Consider the following 27,858-nt stretch of genomic DNA (forward strand, 5'->3'; position numbering starts at 1 on the left):
TTTCTAACATTTTCTAAGGAATAAAAATGCTTTTCTTCTCTTTCTAACAGCATTTGAGATCTATTGTGAAACAGCTCCATGAAAATCCTTAAGTGAACTTTTCCTCATCATTTGAACATTAAAATTAATATCGTTTTAGCTATTAAATCATGCACTTTCTTTAACATATTGTGTGCAATACTACTCTATCCCCTTACTTCATCTATATGCAGATACAGTAGGTTTGCACAGAAAAAACACTAATAATAGTTATACTCATAATACCTGACGTGCCTTGCAAATTTTGCCCTGTAAATTTTCAGGTTATATATTAAAGAGATACTTTTTAACTTGAACATATGATGTAAGATGCTTAAAATGTTTCAGATTGGTAGGTATAAAAAGGTAGTAATCATTTGGTTGATGCTAAAAATAGCTGTGGCTAAAAATAGCTGTAGCTTAAAATAGCTGTTGCTAAAAATAGCTGTGGAGAAGGTTCATGCATTAAAGCAGCGTGTTTTCAGTCAGCATGCCCCTTACCCCCTAAATATAATGGTATCTGGTGTTGATACACTGCCTGTATCTGATTGGCTCTCACGATCATGTGACCTATCACTGTCCAAATTTGATTGGCTGCCTTTGTCACATGACTGCTCATGTTGCCTTGGAGATGTCTCATAACTATTTTCAGCCTCATTTTCATCTCCGATGGAATCTTTTTCAGACTTTTCTTCAAGAGGAGACAATTCAGAGGAACTGCCATCTCTGTTTTTGTTTGTGAAACACAAAATAAACTTATTGCTATAAATTCAATCTCAACCTGTCTTTTTCTTCTAACCCCTTAATTATAATTTTACTTAAAAAATTCTTCGCTGAAGTCACAGGCACACATTAAATAAAATGTAATGGACGGTCATATTTGTGCAAAAAATTGCCAAAAATAACACCTCCAAACAGGCCACTTGTCACAAAAATTTGCATTATTAGTTTCACTTTTGATTAAATAATGTGAAAACTTTTTCATTTTGCTATATTGGTTTTATACACCAAGCTACCATTAAACAAATGTCATATATTTCATGAAAAAGTCACCATTTTCCAGAGCTTCTAATTATTTTACTGCAGCAATACTTAAAACCCCTATTTCCAAAGCACAAGTCAATACCATATTACATAGATAAACTTAATTACCTTGGGAATGAATGCATGGTCGTTGATTTTGGTCCGTTTGGTTCTGACTTGCCAAAAGTTGACATTGGTTTGTTATAGGCCTCAAAAGCACTTGCCGCTTGCGATGACCGCTGGTCGGAAGAGCCTGATCCTGCCCTCACATGGTTGATGTCCCTGTCATCCCTGAATATGAAATGAATATATTTGTTTACAAAACAATAAATCTGCCATCTCTGAATATGTAACCAATATATTCATTATGAATGAATCAATCAATTTGCCATCTCTGAAACAAGAGGGCCATGATGGCCCTGGGGTCGCTCACCTGAACATAGGCCCCCAGGGCCGGGCCAGTTGAAACCAAAGGGCTTTTATTTGAACAAACTTGGAAGACACCCATTAAAAGATATTTCATGATGTTAAGTTTTTACTATACACAAATAATGAATAACAATGACTTTTGCCCCCTCCCCCCTCTCCCTGGCAGGGCCAATTTTGACCCAAGGGCTTTTATTTGAACAAACTTGGTAAACATCCATTAGAACATGTTTCATGCTAAATATCTTAGCTCTAGCTCTTTTGGTTCTTTAATAGAAGATTTTTAACTTTTTACTCTATGTATATAGGGAAAATCAATAACCCCTGGGACAGGGCCAATTTTGACCCCAGGGCTTTTATTTGAACAAATTTGGTAGACACCCATTAGAATATGTTTCATGCTAAATATCTTAGCTCTAGCTCTTTAAAAGAATTTTTTTTAAGTTTTTACTATATGCATATAGGGAAAATCAATGACCCCCTGGGGCGGGGCCAATTTTGACCCCAGGCCTTTTATTTGAACAAACTTGGTAGACACTGATAAGAAGATGTTTCATGCTTAATATCTTAGCTCTAGCTCTTTGGGTTCTTTAAGAGAAGATTTTTTTGAGTTTTTACTATATGCACATAGGGAAAATCAATGACCCCCTGGGGCTGGGCCAATTTTGACCCCAGGGCTTTTATTTGAACAAACTTGGTAGACATCCATTAGAACATGTTTTACGCCAAATATCTAAGCTCTAGCTCTTTGGGTTTTTTAGAAGAAGACTTTTTAAGTTTTTACTATATGCATATAGGGAAAATCAATGACCCCCTGGGGTGGGGCCAATTTTGACCCCAGGGCTTTTATTTGAACAATCTTGGTAGACACTTATTAGAATATGTTTCATGCTAAATATCTTAGCTCTAGCTTTTTGGGTTCTTTAAAAGAATTTTTTTAAAGTTTTTACTATATGCATATAGGGAAAATCAATGACCCCCTGGGGCGGGGCCAATTTTGACCCCAGGGATTTTATTTGAACAATCTTGGTAGACACTCACTAGAAGATGTTTCATGCCAAATATCTAAGCTCTAGCTCTTTGGGTTTTCTGGAAGAAGATGTTTAAAGTTTTTCTTTTGGTTGCCATGGCAACCAGAGTTCTGCATGGAATGGAATTCTTTGAACAACTTTGTTAAGGCTTCACACAAGGAACATCTCTGTGAAGTTTCATTATGATCTGCCTTATGGTTTCAGAGGAGATGTCGTTTGAAAAGTGTGAACGGACAACGTACGACGTACGACGGACGACGTACGACGGACGACGGACGAAGAGTGATCCTAATAGCTCACCCTGAGCATATGCTCAGGTGAGCTAAAAATAATTGAAATATTTCTTAATAAGTATTAATTAATGTTTTTTAGTTGGTCTAACCTTCCAATATACCTCATGCAAGTAAATGCCAAGACATACCCCTGGTATTTTCCAGTAAATTCAAATAATTTTGAAAAATCAAAGGTTTGAAAATTTGCAAAAACCAGTTTAAAATAAAATAATCGGAATTTATAAATCACCGTAAATACAAGTGCATCACAAAATGTGGGGCAAAATCTGAATGCTCTTATTGAAGTAACATCTTAAATGTTTTAACTGTTAATAAACTGTTAAGTTAATAAAGTATTGAAACCTGTAGAAACCGAAGACAGAGTTAAAATTGTAAGGATGTAACACTGAATTATTAAACAACAGATCTTGTTAATGTTGGTATTAACTCCCAATGTATTTTAAAATCCCATCTTTCAACAGAAATTACAGAAGTTGTTAATATTTGATTTAGTTAACAAAATTCCCAAAAGGGTTAATCAAAAAGTGATTATTAAAATAAAATATCTTATACCAGAAATGAACAATGATAAGTGTGACTGATTGAATGATTGGTTGATGAAGAGAATGAATGAGAAACTAAAGCTTTTGATTTACAAGCAGAATACAGAAAGGTTAAAGGTTAATATATCCGTCACAGAAATGCCTAGAGCAAATACAGCAGGGAACCAGGAATTCAAGCTTTTTCTAAGGAATAAGGAATTGTGGGATACATAACTATGCAAATAGCTTGATAAAAATCAAATTTTAAATTAGAATTTAAAAGCCTCTATTAATTTATTGTTTCTTTTTACTTTGTTTCTTTTCATTTCTCAGATGAATTTCAATAAAATGGAGAGAATTAAAGAAATGAATACATACTAGTTTATCATTAATACATCAATAATAAAATAAGATTTAAAATTGTGATGTATTTATTGTAAATGATAAATTTCCAGAAAATAAGGAATTATAAATAATTCAATAATTATTAATACAATCATCATCAATGAAATAATGAATTGCAACAATCTGTTATAAGTTTGTCTTTAATACTATTCATATTGTACTGTGAGAAAACATGTGGAAATTATCAAGTCCTAAAACAATCAGACAAAGAACTTTCATAAGGCTACCTATATTGCACAGACCTTATAAATGAAGAAAGAAAATTGTTTATATACAAGTAACTATACTTATAATACATGTATAAGCATTTTGCTTCATAAAACATGAACATATTGTGTAATCCTGTAAAGAAAAGTCAAAGACCACTCATAAGGCTACCTGTACTGTAAAGCACTTATTACTGAACACAAAGAAACTCGACTTATATGCGAGTTACTACAAAAATACATGCATTTTGCTATATAAAATATGAAGATATTGCATAATCCTGTAAAATAAAGATAAGAGGCCACTCATAAGGCTACCTGTACTATATCAGCACTTATAACTGAATAAAGAATTTGCGTCTTATAAACGAGTTAATACAATAACCCATGCATTTATGTGCAAACTTTTCTATTTCTACTTCAAACAAAGCATTATTACATACAGGCTCATCTTAATACATTTAATTTGTATATGTTTTGATTCAAATAGAGGAAAACAAAATCCCTTCAGAGAGCCCAACATGTTAAAATTGACAATGTTACAGGCTTGGTTTGATGGTAATTTCAAGCTAACATCCACGCAAAGTTTGTCCTTGCATTTAGGACTTTTTTTTACATGTTGCAAATCTTTTAATGATATCGACAAAAAATTTGCGTCAGTATTTTTTTTCTTCATGTTTAAATGGCAGTTAATTTGACCATTCCTTTTCATGGATTCAGCAGATGGTTTATTTTGAATAACTGTATTTTAGACATACACCGTATATGGCATAATTCAGACACTTGGGTGTGGATAAGGTCAGCCCAACTTGTGTTATCAAGTATACACCTTTAAAATTAAATAAATTACATCTTAACATGTTGAAATACTATTTTCTTTTGTTCAACTGTCTGTGCTACTTTTTTTTAATTAGCTAAATTCAAGTTAATTATACTAAGTCACTGATGTCTACGCAACACAACGTGATACATATAATCCCCCCTTACCCCATCCCTTTTGATATTAAAATTCCTGACTTACAAAAGCGTTTTAAAACTTGCACTTCCCAAAAAACTATCTACACAATGACACCAAAAAACACCAAACAAACATAGCTGCAAACCACAAGCATTTAGGTAAAATCAAAGCTGGAACAAAGGAAAATTAATTTACAAAAACGGAATAGATGTTATCCGAAAATCAACTAATATGGTTCTTCCCACTTAATGAAAGGGGTACAAACAAAATTACCCTCATAGCTTCACGGTGCATTACCATTCACATAAGTGATCCGTATGTTTTTTTACTGTTGATAACTGTAAAAGTTTGTTTGTACCGCAGATTTAAATGGGAAAAACCCACATTTGCCGAGTTCCGGAACATCTCTATTCTTGCGGGTCTATTCTAAAAACAGAATGAGTATTCCCAAGAAAGGAAAGCTACCACCACAAATGTTAAGTATCCATGCCAACAAGAAAAAACTGACTAGCTAACACAAAGCAAAACAGTTTTTATCCAATCCAAATTACCGCAATTCGTCCTGAGATTTGGACGCATGTTTTGCTGAGCCATAGAAACCCGGGGTAATCAGCTTTTTATAAGCTGAGAATTTCTCCCGCTCTTTCCGGTCAGAGCTTTCGTTTCTATCAACGTTTCCCGTTGATTTGGAAAATTTTCGATGAGATTTCTTCAATCGTTCAAGTTCATCATCAGTTCTGGAAAGATAACCCATATCATAAAATGCAGTAATCAAAGCGGGTCCTGTTTGACTCAACAGCTGACATATTTACAAGGTCAAGGTCAATCTTTAATGTACTATTAATTTTAAGGTCACTTCAATTAAAGGTCATGTCATTATGGTCATTTTCATTTCATTAAGGGTAACATTTTTATTTCGTTTAGGTCAATATAATATCATTCTATGGTCAAAACATCAACATTTCATTAGCATCAAACTTTAAGGTGAAACTTTCCCATTTTATTAAGAACAACATTTTCCATGTCAATACTAGCATCAAACTTTTCCATTTCATTAAGGTTAAACTTTCCCCATTTCATTTAGGTCAAACTTTCCCATTTCATTTAGGTCAAACTTTCCATTTCATTAAGGTCAAACTTAACACAAATCAACAAGGTCAAAATGAAATGCAACCAATTTGTTAATATTAAATAGAAAGATTTGAGAACTAACGTAGTGAAGTGATACATGTATAAGTGGCGTATATATAAATAGTTTTAACTATATGACCCAATATAAGCTTAAGACATAAACCATCAAGTTCTTGCCAGCAGTATAAAGCCAATACTAACTGTCGGTGGACTAATTTAAAATTACACCCATGATTTCTCAAAAATTGTTAATTTTTAAAAAAATATTTTTGGAGGGGTTTTATGCGCACCAACACAGTATAGTTCATATGGCGACTTTCTAGCTTGCTTGGTGGAGGAAGACCTCAGGTGCCTTTCTGTGCATTGTTTCAGGCACAATAAGGCACCTGAGTAGAACCACCGATGTTCCATAAGCTAGCTGGATAACTTGAATCTAAAATGAAATAATTCAAAGAAGTTGGTGTTGATCGAACCTTCAGCAATGAGCGCCAAGTGGTTTAAAGTCAACTACCTTAACCACTCAGCCACGGATGGATGCCCCATTATAAAATTGTTTATCCACTGTTCCAAAATGGAAGTTGGAAATGTCCATTATTAGATATTCAGCGAATCTAAGGGTTATTAATAATAAGTTTATAATTAAATCTAGTCCCCAAGAATAAAAGCTTCTTAAGAAATTAAAGTCCTAGAATTAAAGCTTATAAATTAAAAGAAAAGATAAAGCAATGTTATTTAGTAGAAAATAAAATAGCTGCAAGAAAAATAGCTTTTTAAAAGCAGCAGAAGCTGTTAATAAATATATTATAATATATGTAAAGAAGAACAATTTTGTCCTATAATATTTTTTTCTATCCTCATGAATCTTGAAAACTTCCCATAACTTTTTTTTCCATTTTTTCCACTTTTGCTATTTCCAAACCAAAGCTTTACTCAATTCAGCTATATTTTATATGAAATGAACATTTCTCTCTGTTTTTTCCTTGCATACCTGTGCCGCTTTTTCGACTCCATAAAAATGGTATTGCATGTCTGTGCAATTTTGAGGTGAAGTCATTTGCGTTCAATAAACATAGTGTAGAGAAATGTGTCAATCAAAAAAATTATTTTTTTCACTTTAAACAGTCTTTTTTTGGGGTATGTTATAAACAGAATACTATATTTGTGTAGGTTCATTACTGAATTTGTTAAACTTGTTGAATAAAATAATATTATGCTAGGCAGAGGCTAGCATCATATAAATGTATTCAACTCGTTCAATAAATTCAGTATTGAACTAACTCAATTTCCACAGCGGGATAAATATATTGCTCTCCGTAATTCTGAAGAAAAAGTACACGCTCTTTTTATTAAAACCTGTAAAATGCACTCCATAATACATTGTATATAAATACTGTTTTAATTAATGAATGGATTTCGAAGGTAAGGATTTCTATGGGTATAACTCTTTCATTTTTTATTCAAACACTTTGACAACAGCATAGTTTTTTTATATATTTTTCAACACAGAACCTGAAAGATGTTATTTTGGTTGTCAAACTTCTTCTATTTTTACTTATGATCATAAAACATAATTATACTTACTAAAAATAAGTAATAAACAAAAGATAATTTATTTTTCTAAACAAGTTTTATTGTTTTTTCCATTAAATATAGTATTAAAATAAGAAGTATAAATTTCAACAACACCTATATGTCTTAATAGTTAAATACAATCTGTGAAAACACAAACAAAAACAATTCTTTTTTACATTATTGATATGTAATATTATTATATATACTCTCTCTACATATATATATTCAAATATATTTATTGCTATATATTTTTATGGGTTATATTTTTTTTTTCAAAACATAGTTACATAATTATAAATTTCATGATATTATTATGATAATTTTATGATAATGATAATACAAAGTTTAAACAATGAAAAAAAAAGCTTAGCATTAAAAAAAACTATAAGCAAATTAATATAATTATGTAAAATATTGATAAATGAAATTAAAATATTAATTGGATACATGTATTTTATACTAGCATCTTAAACTAACTGGATTTACACTGGCAACAAAAGCTTGTCTATATTTGTTGCCAGTGTAAATCCAGGCAATCAAGCGTACATAGGACAATTTTAATCTTAAAGAACTATTTGCTATTTATTCAAAATATTTTGATCTAGACACCCCCGAAACTAAAAATGTACTGTTCCAATTTCCAAAGGACCAGTTCATTATGCTTATGAAAAAGGGAGGGGAACGGGTGCCTAAAACTATTCTAGCAGAATTATGTCCATGTTTTTGTTTAACTTTTGTTAAATTGTGAAAATCTGTATATTTACTTTAATCAAATTGTGAAAATCTTGAAAATCTGTAAACATGTAGTTACTTTCGTTAAATTGAGAAAATCATGAAAATCTGTAACTATATTTATTTTCATTTATTGGTGAATATCTGTATAGGATACTTTTCGTTAAATTTTTGTGAAAATCCCATATAAGCTATTTTGCGAAATTGCTGAAATCTGCATATTACTTTTCGTTTTAAAATTTGTGGAAAAATTGCTAGTTACTTTCTTGAACAGTGAAAAGCCAAACATAAATTAAACCAATACACCTTTTTCCCTTGCATCTAGACTGAAACTTTTCCAAGAGGCCCTTCTTGTTGGGGGGTACTTATAAACATCAACAGATAGCATAAACGGTCAATTCAATATCAACAATGATCACATAATGGGATCTTTTCAACATATATCTAATAATAGCAAAATATTTATTTATTAAAACATCAATAAAAATGAATCCTTTATAAAAATGCTGTTATGCCCTTTAAACAAAGTTGGGGCCATGATGGCCCTGAGGGTCGCTCACCTGTATATAGGCCCCCCCCAACCCCCCCACCCCCCCCCCAAAGTTGCAGAGCCAATTTAACCCAAGGGCTTATATTTGCACAAACTTGGGTAGACACCCATAAGAAGGATGTTTCATGCTAAACATTTAAGCTCTAGCTCATTGGGCTTTTTTTAAAAGAAGATTTTTTTTAAGTTTTTTACTATACACATATAGTTAAAAAACAATGACACCCCTGGGGCCGGGCCAGTTTTGACCCCAGGGCTTTTATTTGAACAAACTTTGTAGACACTTACTAGAAATGTTTCATGCTTAATATCTAAACTCTAGCTATTTGGGTTTTTTCAAAGAAGATTTAAAGTTTTTTGCTAAACACATATAAAGAAAATCAATGACCCCCGGCGGGGGCCAATTTTGACCCCTGGGGCTTGTATTTGAACAAACTTGGTAGACACCTATTAGAACATGTTTGATGCTCAATATCTTAGCCATAGCTCTTTGAGTTCTTTAAAAGAAGATTTTTTTAAGTTTTTACTATATGCATATAGGGAAAATCAATGACCCCCCTGGCGGGGCCAATTTTCACCCAAGGGCTTTTATTGAACAAACTTGGTAGACACCCAATAGAACATGTTTCATGCTAAATATCTTAGCTCTAGCTCTTTGGGTTCTTTAAAAGAAGATTTTTTAATTTTTACTATATGCATATAGGGAAAATCAATGACCCCCGGGGCGGGGCCAATTTTGACCCTAGGGCTTTTATTTGAACAAACTTGGTAGACACACACTAGAAGATGTTTCATGCCAAATATCTAAGCTCTAGCTCTTTGAGTTCTTTAAAAGAAGATTTTTAAGTTTTTACTATATGCATATAGGGAAAATCAATGACCCCCGGGGCGGGGCCAATTTTCACCCCAGGGCTTTTATTTGAACAAACTTGGTAAGACACCCATTAGAACATGTTTTCATGCTAAATATCTTAGCTCTAGCTTTTTGGGTTCTTTAAAAAAAGAAGATTTTTTAAGTTTTTACTATATGCATATAGGGAAAATCAATGACCCCCCGGGGCGGGGCCAATTTTGACCCCAGGGCTTTTTATTTGAACAAACTTGGTAGACACTCACTAGAAGATGTTTCATGCCAAATATCTAAGCTCTAGCTCTTTGAGTTCTTTAAAAGAAGATTTTTTAAGTTTTTTACTATATGCATATAGGGAAAATCAATGACCCCCGTGGGCGGGGCCAATTTTCACCCCAGGGCTTTTTATTTGAACAAACTTGGTAGACACCCATTAGAACATGTTTCATGCTAAATATCTTAGCTCTAGCTCTTTGGGTTCTTTAAAAGAAGATTTTTTTAAGTTTTTACTATATGCATATAGGGAAAATCAATGACCCCCCGGGGCGGGGGCCAATTTTGACCCCAGGGCTTTATTTGAACAAACTTGGTAGACACTCACTAGAAGATGTTTCATGCCAAATATCTAAGCTCTAGCTCTTATGGTTTTTTAAAAAGAAGATATTTAAAGTTTTTTTTTTCGGTTGCCATGGCAACCAGAGTTTTGCATGGAATAAATTCTTTGAACAATTTTTAAAGGTGACCACCAAAGGAACATTCCTGTGAAGTTTGGATGAAATTGGCTTAGTGTTTATGAGGAGATGTCATTTAAAGTAAAAGTTTACGGACGGACGGACGGAACGGACGACGGACGGACGACGGACGGACGGACGCCGGACGAAAAGCGATCACAAAAGCTCACCCTGTCACTTTGTGACAGGTGAGCTAAAAAGTAAAAACGTCAAAATAAATGGTTAATAATATTAGTATATGGGCACTACAGCATGACTATGGGGGGGTAAAAAATTATTTAATGAAAACTAATAGGGCGGGGCCTTTTTTTTTGCCTATTTTTTTGGGGAAGGTACCCTAACAAATTTTGGGAATTTTCCAGTGCAAAATTTTTTTCTAATGTATTGCCAAAGAAAAAAATATCAAAACATTTTTTTTATTTTTTGTTTTATTTTTTGGTAATTAGGATTTTTTTCCCCATAACTTTGGGTTTAAGAGAGTCTGACCCTTGTTATAGGCAGAAAAAGGCCTGTGGTGAAAAATATATATATGACTAAAAAATCAAAATAAATGTTGAATATAATGAAGATGAGAGGGGAGTCAAAACCAATAAATTCGTTTTATACAAAACCCCCCGCCAAAAATCCCTCATTTAGCTTTTAGCAATCACAATGTTATGTAATATCAATCTTTGAGCAAATATTTAAGCCTACATGCATGTTGGAAAAAAAAAATTGGTAAAAAACGGGGAAGAAAAAAAGCAACGAAAAGGACATAAACTTCCCATTATAATCCATGTCAATGCATGCATAAAAGCGCGTTAAGCATGCTGGTTTTATGATAGTTTATGTAGCACAAGATGCGTAGAAAAAAAAAATAACAAAACCCACGTCAAAATGAACGGCAAAATCCCTCTCATCTCCACAGTAACGGCAAGAGAACAGCAAATCTCGGTAACCCCATACCCCACCCACCCATTTCCTGTTATAAACTGACAATGACCCCGTTTATCCCCTCTCACCTTGGCCGTTCAACGGGACTGTTGTAATCTTGATGGCCCCTTTCGCGATCCCTTTCTTGCCTTATTCTCATTAACTCTGAATAGTCCATGTACATCTGATTATTAAATGAACGTCCATTTTGATTATGCGCTTGCGGAGGCATTTCGTCCCGATAATCGGAACTTCTATTTTGCGCCCTCTGTGGGGCGTGTTGCCTTCGTGGGGCCACCCATTCATATGGGTCCTCGTTTTTATAATGTTCTGATGGAGATACAGGATGATCCGGGAACCGATCCGTATCATTTGGAATGCTTCTGTGTTTTTGGTGTCCGTCTCCGTTACGATGGGGGAGCTGCGTGTAGGGATTTCCTTCGTGATATTCATAACCCCTGAAACAATATGAATATTACAACATTAATCATCGTGTGCCTAAAGTTTTGGTAAATAATTTTGCTTCTAATTTAGTAACATTTTATCAAAACTGATAAGGTTTTCATTTTGATTAAAATACCATTATGCCCCTGAAAATTTCCTGAACTATCTTTTTCTTCTGTTCCATTTTTGGCAATAAGTACAGTTATAGTGATTTAGTATTTTGTATGGAAGTCAAAATCTACTTTGTTTAAATTTTTGGTAATTTTTTTGACAATTTTTTCTCCTCATAAGCTTCACTTTCTTCAGGAAACAAGCATCTAACATGCTCTTAAACCATTACTTAAACATTATAAAATTCATGTGTGCCTTTCTAAAGAAGTAAAAGTTGATTCATTTTTGAGGCTTTAAATGACTATGATAAATCAAAAGAATAATTATGTCAAACAGGTGGATCGGTGGCCTAGTAGCTAAGGTTTCTGCCTTTCATCACAGGGATCATAGGTTCAAACCTTCTTTGAGTCACAAATCACAACACACTAATCATTTCTATGGGGCAAAATGACCTAAAATGAAAACCTTATAACTCTAATTGGGCTAAAAGTCTTATTTATTTTCCATTTAATTCTGACTAAATTTCTGTATTATCTCTTTGATATTTTTTCAGTTTGAAGTGTCCAAGTTGATCAAATGTAAGACTTTCCAATATTCGCAGTTAATCTAAATTTTATGTTTTCAGACTTTTGAATTTCAGTGGAAATCCTTTAATAGTATTAGTCGTAAATATTTTTGACACGTTTTCTGGCCCTATATTAATGTTGTTTTTTTTTAAATTATTTTAATGTTTTACCCGAGCCTGTAGGCGAGGGTTAAATTGCAAACAATAGTTTATATACAGCCATATAACCAATAAGAATCTTTACAAAAAATTTATATTACAGCAAACTTCCTCTTTGAAGAACAAAATTGAGATTTCTTCATAAACTGACAGCAGCCGTGTATCTAAAACTATATAAATGCCATGATTACCCAATGAAAAGTGTTGTTACAAACATTCAGTATTATAATGGGCCATATATCCAGATAGCCAATCACAATGTGAAAGAGCTATTCAAATTTTAAGTGAGCTACTACATTTTGTAACGACCTTAATATAGCTAAGGAAACAATGCATCAATAATCACCTGAGATTGGTTGTATTTTCATAATTCCGGATCTTCTGGTCATCCGGTTCAATTCCCCGATCCTTTAGGTTGTAAGTCTTAATAGGTACCGGTGGTGGTTGCTTTCGTTGGTTTCCTGATCGACCGTCTCCAGCTCCATGCTGTGACGGTTCAAGTCCCGGATTCCTCGGACCGCCGGGACTTCCGTTGGTCGGAGATTTGGCACTGTTTAAGCTGCTGCTACTAATTTTCAAACGTTCATCACTTCTGTAAATCAATGGGGGATGGAAATATATATATATACATGGATAGGTTCAAGCACTGTTATCTGTTTTGTTATCATGCGTGAAATTTCTGTTTGTATAAATATATACATACAATACAACAGTTACAATATGCTGACAGTTTGCCTCGAATATGACTTGTATATTTTCCACTAACATTACAAGGTGAAGGACATGCAAAGGAATATAAAAATAGACAGGGAATCTAGGAAAAAGGGAGATAATTTTTCATTTTCATATAAATATACAATGGGTTTTCTCCCTTGAATTTCATCCTTTTTTCTTTCTTCAGATATTAGTATTATTTTTCTGGGACAATTTTACTGAATTCCTCCTATACTTTAAGGCAAAACTAAAAAGTAACCCCTGGAAAAATTACTGTCATCATAAACAAGGCAAAGTTTGTGAATTAAAAATAAAAAAAGTACATTTTTCTTATTGTTAAAAGCCATGGTTCAATCTATAATTATGCTAAAAGCGAAAACAAAATAAAAGTTTGTTCAAAGCTGAATAAGTTCTGCATAAAGTGTAAAAAGGCGGCAGTATTGTACAATACATGTATATCTAGTCCGCACGGATAAAGAAACGAGAATGGCAAAACATTTTGAATAATGTCCAAATACTACAAGTTACACAAGAATAGGTCAGCAAGGACAAAATAATGTCAGCAAATACACAAGTTTCAAATGAAAAGTAGCAAAAATAATCAGTAATGAGTGAATGTAAAATTGATATTTTTGATTCTAACGAACAAATGTTACAAATAAAGACGATAATAATGATGTTGATGTTGATGATGATGGTGGCGATGATGATGACAGTTTGATGATAACAGTGATGATGATGATGGTGTAAAATATAACAATGCTGTTGATGCTGATGATGTGACTGATGAAGTTCATAATAATGATAGCAACGCAAACTGCCTTTTTTCTATGATGTCTTTCTCTGTAACCAAATGATAGTGATGATGATGATGATGATTATGATGATGAGGATGCCCCTAATGAACATGATCAAAATGATTTAAAGTGATATTTTAAAGTATAGTTTATGTACTTTCAAAAATCTCTAACTTTTAACTTTAATGATATTATTGATGATATTGTAATTTTGGATATTTTTGCGGTGGTTAAAATTTCCCCTTTTCTGCCACACTAATGAACTGGTGAAAATAAAATGACCGAAAATAAAAATGCATCCAAAGAGAAGAACACCATCTAAACAGTGATAATAATGATGATGATAAAGATGAAGGTGATAACAACCTAATAATAATAAAAAAATTCTGTTTTGTCATATTTCTTCCATCTTCTCCTCTCAATTTTATCCAGCACTTTATTGAGGGGATTTTCTTCTGTTTATCTTTTCTTTAAGCACTTTATTGAGGAATTTTCTTCTGTTTATCTTTTTTTCCTACATACAATATCAACAACTTACCTGAACTTGGCTGAGAGATCGGAAAGTTTTGATTTATCTACGTTACTCGTGCTCACTTTATTGGCTGTGCTACGTGTAAATCTGAAAAGTCGACACGTGGTATGTTATATTTTCAGGCAAGAGAAATTTATGTAACACATTTACCCTATTTACCCACTTTCCCTTCAATCTAATTGGTTTTATAAATCTTAGACAGTTTTGATTTATCTACGTTACTCGTGTTCACTTTATTGACTGTGCTACGTAAAAATCTGAAAGGTTGTTACCATTTATGTACTTTTTATGACAAGATATGCATCATATTTTCCCAATTTACTCACCTACAAGAATGTTTTTCCCTCTATTTAACCCAAAATTTTGCTTCAAGTTTGTTGGTTCTTACACTTCATATTACCCACAAGTATAAGTTATATTTCCAATATTCAATTTTTGTGCACTGCCATACCACTAGTGAAGTCTTTAGTACAAATTTAGAATACTGCAGAATTGATTTCTTTGATTAAAAATCAAAACTGAATTCATACTTCTGAGGCATTTGTGATAAGAAAAAACATCACAGTTTCTCATAGAAAAGCAAAGTAACAAACATTCAATACCATAAAGAAAGTAATTCCATACATTTAGTATGAAAAGCAGGTCAAGAAAGTCCATAGAAAAACATTAACATCTATAAGTGACTTAGATTTTTATGTAAAATTTGGACCCCCGACTTATAGGTGTGTCCAGTCTTATAGGCGACCTGTCTTATAGGCGAGTAATTATGACAAAACTTACCCAACATGACCTTGCCTATATTTGAGATTAGAAATGGTTAAAACCATAACATTAACAAGGATAAATAGGACAGGCATAGCTTGGCTTTACACTATATAAGCAGCAATAAGCAAATCAAATAGGATGATAATGAGCAATGAGATAAAGAATGTTGTATGATTTTTCACCATCTTCTGTTTATAAAGTAGGATATCAGCAACAATAAAATGATAATTTACTACACTTGAACTGATAATAAAATAATGAATTGTCCATTTAATGTTAATAAGGTGATCTCAAATACATCCAAAATTTTTCAATAAACTGTGACAAAGGCTCGTTAGGTGTGGTCTATTTATAGGAGAAGCTATTTCTGACCAATCAGAGACTAGTACATACCTATATGGATCATTGCTCCGCCCCATTTGTCTTCCAGGTCCGCCCACATTGGCAAACTTTTCACGTAACTTGGAATCATCGTGTTTATTGGCAGGATTAGATGTGTATTTTGTGAACGAGTCACTGGAGTAGGAGGAATTGTCGTTGTATGGTTGCTGTAAAATAGAACAAGTTTATCTTATTATCTTGATGCACATTTTAATCTTATTTTCTTAAATTTTCTTAATTTTGGAAGTTTTTGTTTTTAGGCATAATAACACTGTAAAAGGTGTTAGAATAACTTTTCTGAGAACCCCAGGTGCCCTCTATGTGTTATTTAAAATTGATCGAAACTTAAGGACTTTTGATAATTTTGCTTCATCACATATTCCCCATGACATCCAAGATCTTGCACAGCTTACAAATTTCATGCTCTAAGGCTTGTAGATCTTATGCTCTAAGTTTATCTAGTGAAGTCAATTTACTTAAAAACTACTGCTGTTTGATATGCACGCATACAGCTTCTCCCAAATATTGTTTTTTGGTAAGTTTCAACAATTCTTCATTTCAGAAACTAACAACAGGCTCTTTTGCATGAAAAATACAACACTGCCATACACAGGACCGAAGTTTGACATACCAATCAAGTAGCTATAAATAACTTTAGTTGATGTAAACTGATCAAACTCAAATACAAACCCTTTGATCTTGCGGCTGAGATGGTTGCGATGATGAAGGTGAGGCTCGTACCGTTGGCGATGATGGTTGATGAGATGACTGATGTTGCCGTGGAAACGGACGAGAGTACAGCGGATCTGGTGCTTGTTGATTCTGTCTGTCATCATATCTGTAAAATAACATAACATAATGATGGCAATGAATAACATTAATCTTAATTTTGAAAGTAATATGTTTTTTTTCCTTATGCTGAATTTAAAGTCACAACTAATCTGCTATGGTGACTTTTAAACATTACTGGATGAAAAGGACATACTGTGCCTCTCCCTCTGAATTGACTTCTCACATAAATAGTTTCTGAATTGATATATTTATTTTAATATATAATTTTAACATTTACATCATAGGTTGCCTTAGATTCTCAATACAATTCTCATCAATATTTCTGTGCCGCTTACTTAACCACTTATAATATCCATAGATGAAAGGCCTTTAAAATTTGTCTGTAGTAACTTTGATTACATGGCCACAAAGGCCTCTCAGATATACAAGTTCATTTTGAAATATTTAATACCATTAGTGAACATTATTCAATACTCTCCGTTCATGCTTTACATGCATATCATCAGCCGAATTTTTTATTTTTTTTCAACACTGTACAAGGAACTTAAATCATGTTTCTATATATAGAGGATATTGAACGAGTGTAGGTTCAATACTGAATTTATTGAACGAGTTGTATATAAAAATAAATATATTTTACCCATCATTCCACTGTTGGTCCGACGGCAATCGTCCGCGTAATCTTTCAGCAGGTGATATGGTAGCGTAAGGGTCGATGTTGGTGCGTCGATGATCGTAATTATCTGCATAATATGATGGGTAATATCTATCCTCCGACCTTTGAGTATACGAGTCTGCAACGTACGATCCAAGGTTAGTTGTTTGTTTTCAGTGAATTAGAAATATATATCTTATTTCGACCGTGTTTATAATTTTTATATCTACAATTTAAAATTTTGTTTTTTGGGTTGGGTTTTACGTCACACCAACACAGTTAGGGTCAATTGCACATTCCCAGCTTTACGGTGGGAAAAGCCTCGGGTGCCTTCCGTAAATTATCAGGCAAAAACAGGTCCCGAGTAAAACCCACGGAGTTCGAACCTTATATGAAATTTAAGTTTTTCTTGAAAAGATAAGTTAAATAAAAAACATGCTCTGAGGATTAAAGACTCAGTAATGTTTTGTAAAAAGCTTATTTGTTAAAGCATTGAAATAGTGCTAACTGGCTCGGGGTAATCAATGTGGTTAAACTGCCTGTCCGAGTGTAAAACTCCCAAACCCACCCCCCGGCCCAATGGCTTGCATCCTCGAAAAAGGGATTTAAATACTACAAATGTCAAAGCACTAAAATTTTTTATTCCATTTTTTATTATTTGTTGGGTTTTTTTAAGTGTAAAGTAAGGAGGGATAATCTTACCATCATAAGCTACGTCCTGGTAGTTCTGGTGACCATCATATAATAGCTGTAATAGAAATAAAATTATATTAGATGACAAGCTCGGGAATTTCCAAAAGTTTCAAATCATTTCCTCATCCTGTTTTTTCCAGAATAATTATTTTTATTGTGCAAAATGACCAGAAGAGAAAAGCATTGCAAATGGGGCTTAGAAATTCAAAAAAATTGCTTTTCAATTTAATTCTGTGCATAATTCTTTATCATCTTTGCAGATTTTTCCATTTTAATTGCTTCTCTAAATGTATGCAAGAATTTCAAATTTTATGGTTTAATGCTTTTTGACCTCAGTTGGGTTCCTTTAATATATCATTTTATGAATTGAAACACATTGAGTAAGTAAGTAAGTACTCACGACTTTATTAAATGAGGCAACACAGTTAGCTCAGTCTTCCCTGTGAGCCTTAACAATGTACAAAACAATTTATATACATGTAATACAATACTTCCATAAAAGATCAAATAATAAAGTAAGTTGACTACATAATTATACATCCAACAGAGAACGACCTTGAACATGGTATCTAACAACTTACTTTAGGAGATCTATGGTATCTAGGTGGGTCTGGGTATGGTGGAATACCCGGTATACGATCCGTCGTGTTCACACTCGGATCCGACGAAGATCTGACTAGAAATCGTTTTTTATGTGTAGGTGAGCCATCCATGTCGTCTAGAGCTCTTGTAAGATCACTGTCGCTCTCCTGGTTCCCGGAGAAACTTAGCCGATTTGACATCGGGAATAAGTAGTCGTCGCTGATGTCTTCTTCAGGCTGTAAAAGAATGGATATAACATAAGAATTAGCAGTAAGATGGGTGGTACTAAATTAAGTTTTTATTTTTTTTTTTTTTTGTTTAACCGATTTTAAGGACCCTTTGCATTTTTTCGGCGGTCCCGATAAAACCACCTTTTTGTAACTTTTTAGAATGTTTACATAAAACCAAGTAAAAAGATTCAAACCCAAAGGGAAAACCTCGCCATTTTGGGGGAAAGAACAAAATAAAGTAAAAAACCCAAAAACTTTTTTTTCCTACTCAGCTTTGTTTTCTGGGCAATCCCAATTAATTACTTTTTAAACCAAGCTCTAACTTTTGAAATGTCCGTAATGTAATATACAACCAACCCTCCTTTTTTACAAATCTTTTATTTTTTCAGCATTTAAAACTTTTTGTACCAAAGTTTCAAACTGTTGTGGTTACGTCGGCGTAATGTAAATATAAACCAAATGCAAAAAACCCGGAAATTATACAAAATCATATTTATTTTGTACAGCATTAACAGTCATTTCATATAGATTTATGTAAAACACCAATCTCATTTAAATTAGATATCACTTGTAGAGAAAATGGTAATTACAAGATAGTTATTCATGAAAGCCTATTGTGTGGCCTGACCCCCCAAGATTTGTCCAAATATGTGTAAAATTTAAACAAACAAATTAAAGAGGCAGCTGAGTAGAACCACCAACTTTAGCACCACCATCTTTCTGTAATGTATATGCATAGCTTCCTAACATTACAAAATCCAAACAGGCCACATGTAGAACTGTTGACTTTCCATAACCTATCTGAATAACTTCTTCACAAAGACAGAATCCAAAATCCCTGAGGGGATTCGAACCAACAGTGGTTGGAGGCAAGTGAATTTAAGTCAGCAACTCAAATCGCTCAGCCATTAAGGCCCTCTATTGTGTTTTTAATAAAAAATTTGTTCAATAATTTGGTATAAACCATGCATTCCTATTTATCAGAATAATTATTATTGAAATCATATATTACAGTTACTATTTATTTACCTGTAAATAAATGATGATAGAATTTGTCCAGTTTCAAACTCTGTTCGTACAATTTCTTTGGGTGTTTACTAGAACCTTTCGCCCACTTGGTCCGCAATTCTTTCACCGTAGTTTTACAGTCGGCCTTCAGGAATACTACTATGGGGTAAAACTGGGCAAAGTTTAGTCTATCTACATTATGTGGTGTTACATCTATAAGGCAGTGTTTTCTCTGAAATAAACAACACAAAATCATTAGTAATAGGGTGAAACAATCTACAGTGTAAAAGTGGCAATTTTTCATTTTATTTAATACCATTAGCAGTGTGTAAGATCAAGTATTAATATGACATCACCTTGACAAATCGTTACGGTGTACACAAAATTTTCATCTATTAAGCCTTTCACTAATGAAACTTCTTTAAAGGAATGGAACTATAACCAAATTTCTATATTGTACTGGCTCCACACAGTGAGATATGATCTTATTAAATCATAGAATTTTACTTAAAAGTACATTGTATAAGACAAGTTTTTGGTTTTTTTTGTAAACTGTATAAAAGAAATACATACTCGACTTATAATATCTTTAATTGCACCAAGACGTATTATACCAGATCTACTTTTCCTCTCTTCACTCTTCTGACTCTCATTCACTGTAATAAAATTATAATATAAAACCAAAAGTTATAAATAGAAAAATTTTTTTAAAACCCGATTTTCATTGGGTGTTGAATTTATTTTCCTTAAACCAAATACACAACTTATGAATTAATTCAATTTTTTTTTTCGATTTCACTTTTTTTTAAAAAAACTTCCCATGTTTTTTTTAAAAAAGGTGACCAACAATCAATTCTAAATAAATTAGAATAATTTTCTAAAATGCCTGAAACATAGGCTTTCTCACATATATCAAAATTGTTCTATATTATGAAAATACCATATTCATACAACATATAAAGAAATCGAAATATTTTTCTAAGCGTCTTAAATGCCTGCAACATCAGAATATTTTTTATATTATGAAAATATCATATTCCTGCAACATTTTACATTTATGAATAACTATTGATCAATTCATAATCAAACATATAAATAGAATAAAATAATAAAGTTTGAATCTTCTATATTTAGAACTACGATATCCATATAACATTTTAACTTTGGGCGGCCCCTGTTCAATACATGAAAGTTATAAATAGTACATGAAGTTATAAATAGAAATAATAAGGTTATATATTTACGTGGAGACTGGAACTTTTCAGGACAGTCTTTGAGAATTCTCTCCCTTGCCACGTCTGCAAGGGGACCGAAAATGACCACAGGTCGTACAAAACCAGCTGAAAAATAAAATACAATCATTTATAAACATTATTTAGAAAATTATTATTTAGAACACATAATGTGCAGAAATTTTCTAAATGGGCTTGTCAAATTTTCCACTTTTGGATCAATGTATTATCAATTTTAGGGATAACAAGATGTAAATACGTTTGTCAGCTATAAGTATAGAGCCTGGTAGAGCCTGGTAGGACTGCACAGATTTACAGGCTGGCCTGACTGTATTGGCGGCAAAGGCGTAATGGTTTTCGGTCTGCTTCAATAGGAAAGGATTGCCATTATAGATACCGTAATTAACGACATTTTCGGGAGTATTCATATAGACATATAGGCAGAGTTAAAACTGTTCAATAGAATTTCTTTAAACTTGGCATGTTGTTGGAATATAACTACTGAAAAATTTTGAGCGAAAAAAAAATTGGGTGTTACCAATCTCACTTTTTATTTTTTAATTCTGCGTATAATTATGGCTATATGAAAACTCCTGAAAATGTCTTGAATAGGAAAGGTGTATGAAGAAGGTAAGCACTTACTATCTTTCAAGGCCACTCTCTCATATGCTGGAAACTTGGTCTGTAAGTGGGCTGAAATAGAAAAATACATTTTTTTCATGATACTCAATATAAATACATGTATGTATAATTTGTATATAGAATCCTACAGGACTTGTGACTTCATATATACACTACATTAAACATGTGTTAGCATATTATTTATATACAAGAACTTTGAAGACTTACACACTATAAAATCATTCTTCTAAGTTCTAACACTTTAATCTTATCATATTTTATGTCCGCCGACAATTACATTAGAAATTCTTCTCTTTTTTTCACGACTATAAAAATCAAAAGAAATATATCATTGGCAAACAAAATCATGAATCCAGCCTTAAATACAATATGATATAGACATAACCTGCCGAATTTATGGAATCATCCATTTCCATTTTTCAGAATCATATATTTCCATTTCTTTTTTTTTTTGAACTTTGCATTATTAATTTTTGGGATATTTCAAGTTGATCAGCCAACAGTATAAAGGCTGGTCAGACTGCACGGATGTAAAGGCTGGCCTGGCTCTATACTGTTGGCAAAGGCTTATCACCTTTGGTTTTAGCTGGGTAACATTTCATATCGGACCTGACTCTGAATTATTTATATAAGATAAATCTTACAAAAATTAACTATACTAGTTAAAGATACTCTACCAAATTGGTAATAAGTTACTAAGGCTAACATTGCAAAAAAGTAATTCTGTTTTTTAACTTTAAGAAATTAAGACATGCTGTTATGAATTTTCTTTGTCACTGAAAACAATAGAGTATTGTTTTTTTCTACATACACAAGCAAAAATATATCATCGCAAAATAATACAAGTGAAGAAAAACTTCTTAAATGCAGGGAGAAAAATGCGGAAAAATCTTTATGAAAACAAAAGAACACTGGCTATTTGTATTCCATGCACTTAGAAAAGATTGAACAATGATAAAATATATACAACAGATTTTCATCAAATCTTTAAAAGAAAATTTTATACAAAACAAAAGTTGTGCATGAATGGACTTGTAAATAAATTTGGCATGGTACACTGTTGATAATGGGAATGATTTTAGTATCAAAATACCTAATGTTTATTTATACTAATCTCAGCTTGACTGTGATAAAAGCTTGAAGCTTAATATTTTAAATTTTGCACCATCTTTGAGTCTGCTCCCTTTAACTACCCTGTACTGGTATGGTATGTGTAAATATGGTTGTGACTCCGGTAGGGCTAAGAATACCAGTACTTGTGCCATACTAAGATATATGGTGATGACTTAAGTAGGGCTTGAACCTAAGATACCCGAGTTGGGAGCCAGAGACATTTCAGCCACTAGGCAACCGCTGCATTTTGTGCTTGCATTAAGCAGCCAACAGTGTAGAACCTGGTCAGTCAGACTGCACAAATACTTGAGCTTGCCAAGCTCTGCACTGATGGCAAAGGCTAGTTTATAGTCAATGTTTGTCCTAAATAAGCTAAACTTTCCCTATATAAATCATAAGGTAAATTTATACCAAAAGTTTTTCTGACAAAACATATTAAGACTAAGCAATATTTCTATATTACAAACGCTCTAAATAAAAGCCTTTGCAATGCCGCAAATCATGATCCCAATGTGCAAACTCTTCGATGTCATGTTTTTACCACATTTTCGTCACCTTAGTGCAATAACTGGTTAACTCCTATTAAATTTAGGAGGACTTAACCAATTACTACACTTAGGTGACATACTATTCTATGTTATTCATCATCCATTTTGTTTGTGCACAAAGTACAATTGTTCAGCATTTGCATGAAACTAAGTTTCAACCCTCCAAAATTAATGCTACTAACAAGGCATTGTTACTTAAAGCTCATGGTACCTGTAAAGTAATCAGGCAGAACTTTATGAAATTTTGCCTAAAAATGCACTTTTGTTAGTGTGAGAATTAAGTTATATTTTGATTTGTTTAATTGGGTTTTACATCACTTTAACACAGTACAGGTCATATGGCGACATTCCAGCTTTACTGGTGGAGGAAGACCTCAGCAGGCGTCCTTCCGTGCATTATTTCAGGCACAAACGGGCACCTAAGTAGTACAAGAGGGCCATGATGGCCCTGAGGTCGCTCACCTGTATATAGGCCCCCCCACCCCCGGGCCAATTTTTACCCAAGGGCTTTTATTTGTTTATTTGAACAGACTTGGTAGACACCCATAAGAAGATGTTTCATGCTAAACATCTAAGTTCTAGCTCATTGGCTTTTTTAAAAGAAGATTTTAAAGTTTTTACTATACACATATAGTTAAAAACAATGACACCCCTGGGGCAGGGCCAGTTTTGACCCCCGGGCGTTTATTTTAACAAACTTTGTAGATATTTACTTAAAGATGTTTTATGCTTAATGTCTAAACTCTAGCTATTTGGGTTTTTCCAAAGAAGATTTTTAAGTTTTTGCTATACACATATAAGGAAAATCAATGACCCCCCCGGGCGGGGCCAGTTTTGACCCCAGGGCTTTTATTTGAACATACTTGGTAGACACCCATTAGAACATGTTTCATGCTAAATATCTTAGCTCTAGCTCTTTGAGTTCTTTAAAAGAAGATTTTTTAAGTTTTTACTATATGCATATAGGGAAAATCAATGACCCCCTGGGGCAGGGCCAATTTTGACCCCAGGGCTTTTATTTGAACAAACTTGGTAGACACTCATTAGAAGATGTTTCATGCTAAATATCTTAGCTCTAGCTCTTTGGGTTCTTTAAAAGAAGATTTTTTAAGTTTTTACTATATGCATATAGGGAAAATCTATGACCCCCTGGGGCGGGGTCCAATTTTGACCCCAGGGCTTTTATTTGAACAAACTTGGTAGACATTCACTAGAAGATGTTTCATGCCAAATATCTAAGCTCTAGCTCTTATGGTTCTTTAAAAGAAGATTTTTTAAGTTTTTACTATATGCATATAGGGAAAATCAATGACCCCCGGGGCGGGGCCAATTTTGACCCCAGGGCTTTAATTTGAACAAACTTGGTAGACACTCACGAGAAGATGTTTCATGCTTAATATCTTAGCTCTAGCTCTTTGGGTTCTTTAAAAGAAGATTTTTTAAATTTTTACTATATGCATATAGGGAAAATCAATGACCCCCTGGGGCAGGGCCAATTTTGACCCCAGGGCTTTTATTTGAACAAACTTGGTAGACATTCACTAGAAGATGTTTCATGCCAAATATCTTAGCTCTAGCTCTTACGGTTCTTTAAAAGAAGATTTTTAAGTTTTTACTATATGCATATAGGGAAAATCAATGACCCCCTGGGGCGGGGCCAATTTTGACCCCAGGGCTTTTATTTGAACAAACTTGGTAGACATTCACTAGAAGATGTTTCATGCCAAATATCTAAGCTCTAGCTCTTTGGGTTTTTTAAAAGAAGATATTTAAAGTTTTTTCTTTTGGTTGCCATGGCAACCAGAGTTCTGCATGGAATTAAATTCTTTGAACAATTTTTAAAGGTGACCACCAAAGGAACATTCCTGTGAAGTTTGGATGAAATTGGCTCAGTGGTTTATGAGGAGATGTCATTTAAAGCAAAAGTTTACGGACGGACGGACGGACGGACGACGGACGGACGACGGACGGACGACGGACGGACGGACGCCGGACGAAAAGCGATCACAAAAGCTCACCCTGTCACTTTGTGACAGGTGAGCTAATAATGTACAGCAAAAAAGTAAGTTTTGATATCAGACCACACTTGTGTTGAAGTGAGGGTAAAATAAAACGTAATCTCAAAAAATGCAGCAATACATTGATTCTTCAAACATTATGATATATGGGTACATAGAGTTAAAGTGGTGAGATAGAAATTATAATGAATCTTTTATCATAAATATTCAACAAAATTACTAAAATAATTTTTTTGGTTCGGTTTTTTGTCACAACGACACAGTAAAAGTCATATGGCGACATTCCAGCTTTACTGGTGGAGGAAGACCTTAGATGCCCCTCTGTGCATTATTTCAGGTACGAACGGGCACCTGAGTAGAACCACTGATGTTCAGTAAGCCAGCTGGATAGCAACTAAAAGAATAATCTCATACACTCCATGCTAAGTTTATATCTAAATATTTTACATTCGCATAAATCATGCATTTCATTGGTTAAAATTCATGCTTATAATAGGGTTTATATTGCTTTTCATACTTTCTAAATACATGTATAAAACTTACTAAAGAAAAACTACATTATACACATAAATGGTAAAACCTACATGTATATGTCAAGAAAACAGAAAGTTTTCCTCATAAAATATTTTGTTAATCTATTATCTTGTTATGGAGGATAATTTTCTACCAATCATGGATGATAATTCTGTACAGAATGTTAAGCCACACCCCCTTTGGTTTTCATTGGGCGAATTAAGTTACAAATATACATTTTGAAAGTAAACAATTCACCTCATTACAGGTTAATTATATTGCCAAAAATTATCTTTTTTTCTTAGATTAAACATAATTATTTATTTTCCTTCAGTTGTGAGGAGCAAGGAGCTTTTTGTGAGAAGCTAGGAGCTTATGTGAACCACATTTGACCATAATGAGTTCTGATGCCATATTTTATATATTACTCAAAATGAAAAAAAGACAGAAAACAAATATTTAAACATTTACTTTAAAAAAATGTAATTTAACTATCAAAATTTGTTGCATTATCATAATTTTATTTACTTTGTTAGATTTTTTTTCCTTCCCTATTTACTCATCTATATGACAGTTTCATTATAAGACGCGGTTCTAAATTTTCATAAAATAAGTAAAAATTTGCTTTGACTCTCCTATAAGTCTATATGAAATTTCACTGTTTGTGAATATAACTAGGATTTTACTTACAACATCGATCTAATGGTTTTCACTAATTATATTCATTAAGTGCTTTTACTCATTATACATGCTGATATTTTTATTCACAAAATTCAACTACAGTTTTTAACTTTCAATAAATTAAAACAGATGTACATCAATATCAGTTACTAGAAAAAGTTAGCGCAAGAGAAAAAACAGCAATATTAGAGGGGGGAAAATACTATAATAAGCTATTTCAACAGTGTCAATGTCTAAAACTATGTGAATGCTTTATATAATACATTCTGTATATATAATTGATACATGGTAATAAAAAAAAATCATACAGGGCAAAATGACATATCTCACCTGCTGGGTCCACTATAGTATTATAATAACAACAATTTAATATTCACACACCATTAATGTTAATACTTCAATCTTTCAATAAAATATAATTTCCCACTCTTCAACTATTTTTATAATTCTGCTCTGTTCATCCCATTTCTGTCATGCTTGTAAATGAAGTAACAAAATTTCTGCACCACAATGTTTTTTTTAATTCTGCTTAACTTCATGATAGAGAAATCATTTAAATGAAGATTTTTTTTTTTTTTTTTTTTACAAATTTATGAAACAAAGACAAACTATCAACAATGCCAAAGTTAAGTTGTTTTTCATTGAAGATCTGTAATGCTTATATTAATTTTCATGATTATCAAAAGCAAAAAGCTATAAGTCTCTGTCAAAAGAAGTAACAAAAAAGAATTTGCAAAAATGTAAAAAAAAGCAATAAAGATTAAGAAGATAGATGTAAATTATTCTCAATAATGGATGCAACTGTAAACACAGTTGGTTATATAAAACAAGATGGCGGAAATCTATCAACTCCAGGGCCAATGAATTAGCGCAAGGAATTGTGGGTCAGGCTTGGAAAATTTTCTATTTTTAGAGCTTATCCCTATGTTGTATAAGTCTGTTTATATGGCCGTGTATGAATGGATATCTTTTATATAACCATTGCTCATTTGTTTGCATTATCATGATATTACTACCATTGATACTTGGCCATAAAAAAGTTAAAAGTCTATATAATTTCAATTTACAAATGGTTATGTAATAGATATACCATTGCTGCGTTGACGATTTCTGGGTTTGCGTAAATTATACCATAATCACTTGACCTTTCTTATGCCTTAACCTCACGAGACGAATGCCTTAACCTCACGAGACGAAGTCGAGTGAGGTTGCATAAGAAAGGTCACGTGATTATGGTATAATTTACGCAAACCCAGAAATCGTCAACGCACCAATGGTGTATCTGTTTTAACCTATAGCTCCGCCCAGAAACACCTACTCCTTCGAT

General features: G+C 33.0%; 1 protein-coding gene across 1 annotated transcript in view; it reads right to left on the minus strand.

Annotated features, from left to right (window-relative positions):
• The window catches only part of LOC132739310 (tight junction protein ZO-1-like), a 99,392-nt gene that overhangs the window by 3,553 nt on the left and 67,981 nt on the right, over positions 1–27,858 (minus strand). Inside the window, exons 15-30 of the mRNA XM_060726996.1 lie at positions 21,659–21,709; positions 21,029–21,124; positions 20,358–20,440; positions 19,806–20,016; positions 19,479–19,519; positions 18,546–18,782; positions 17,974–18,019; positions 17,257–17,410; positions 16,515–16,662; positions 15,837–15,991; positions 14,685–14,765; positions 12,982–13,227; positions 11,446–11,814; positions 5,433–5,618; positions 1,171–1,332; positions 520–744 (exon numbers count right to left, since the gene is read on the minus strand). Of these exons, the coding sequence (XP_060582979.1) occupies positions 520–744; positions 1,171–1,332; positions 5,433–5,618; positions 11,446–11,814; positions 12,982–13,227; positions 14,685–14,765; positions 15,837–15,991; positions 16,515–16,662; positions 17,257–17,410; positions 17,974–18,019; positions 18,546–18,782; positions 19,479–19,519; positions 19,806–20,016; positions 20,358–20,440; positions 21,029–21,124; positions 21,659–21,709 (2,491 nt within the window). The remainder of the gene's footprint in view (positions 1–519; positions 745–1,170; positions 1,333–5,432; positions 5,619–11,445; positions 11,815–12,981; positions 13,228–14,684; positions 14,766–15,836; positions 15,992–16,514; positions 16,663–17,256; positions 17,411–17,973; positions 18,020–18,545; positions 18,783–19,478; positions 19,520–19,805; positions 20,017–20,357; positions 20,441–21,028; positions 21,125–21,658; positions 21,710–27,858) is intronic.

This window comes from Ruditapes philippinarum, unplaced genomic scaffold (genome assembly GCF_026571515.1).
Source record: "Ruditapes philippinarum isolate M1 unplaced genomic scaffold, ASM2657151v2 ctg2649_1_1_1_1, whole genome shotgun sequence".
NCBI classification, from domain to species: Eukaryota; Metazoa; Mollusca; class Bivalvia; order Venerida; family Veneridae; genus Ruditapes; species Ruditapes philippinarum.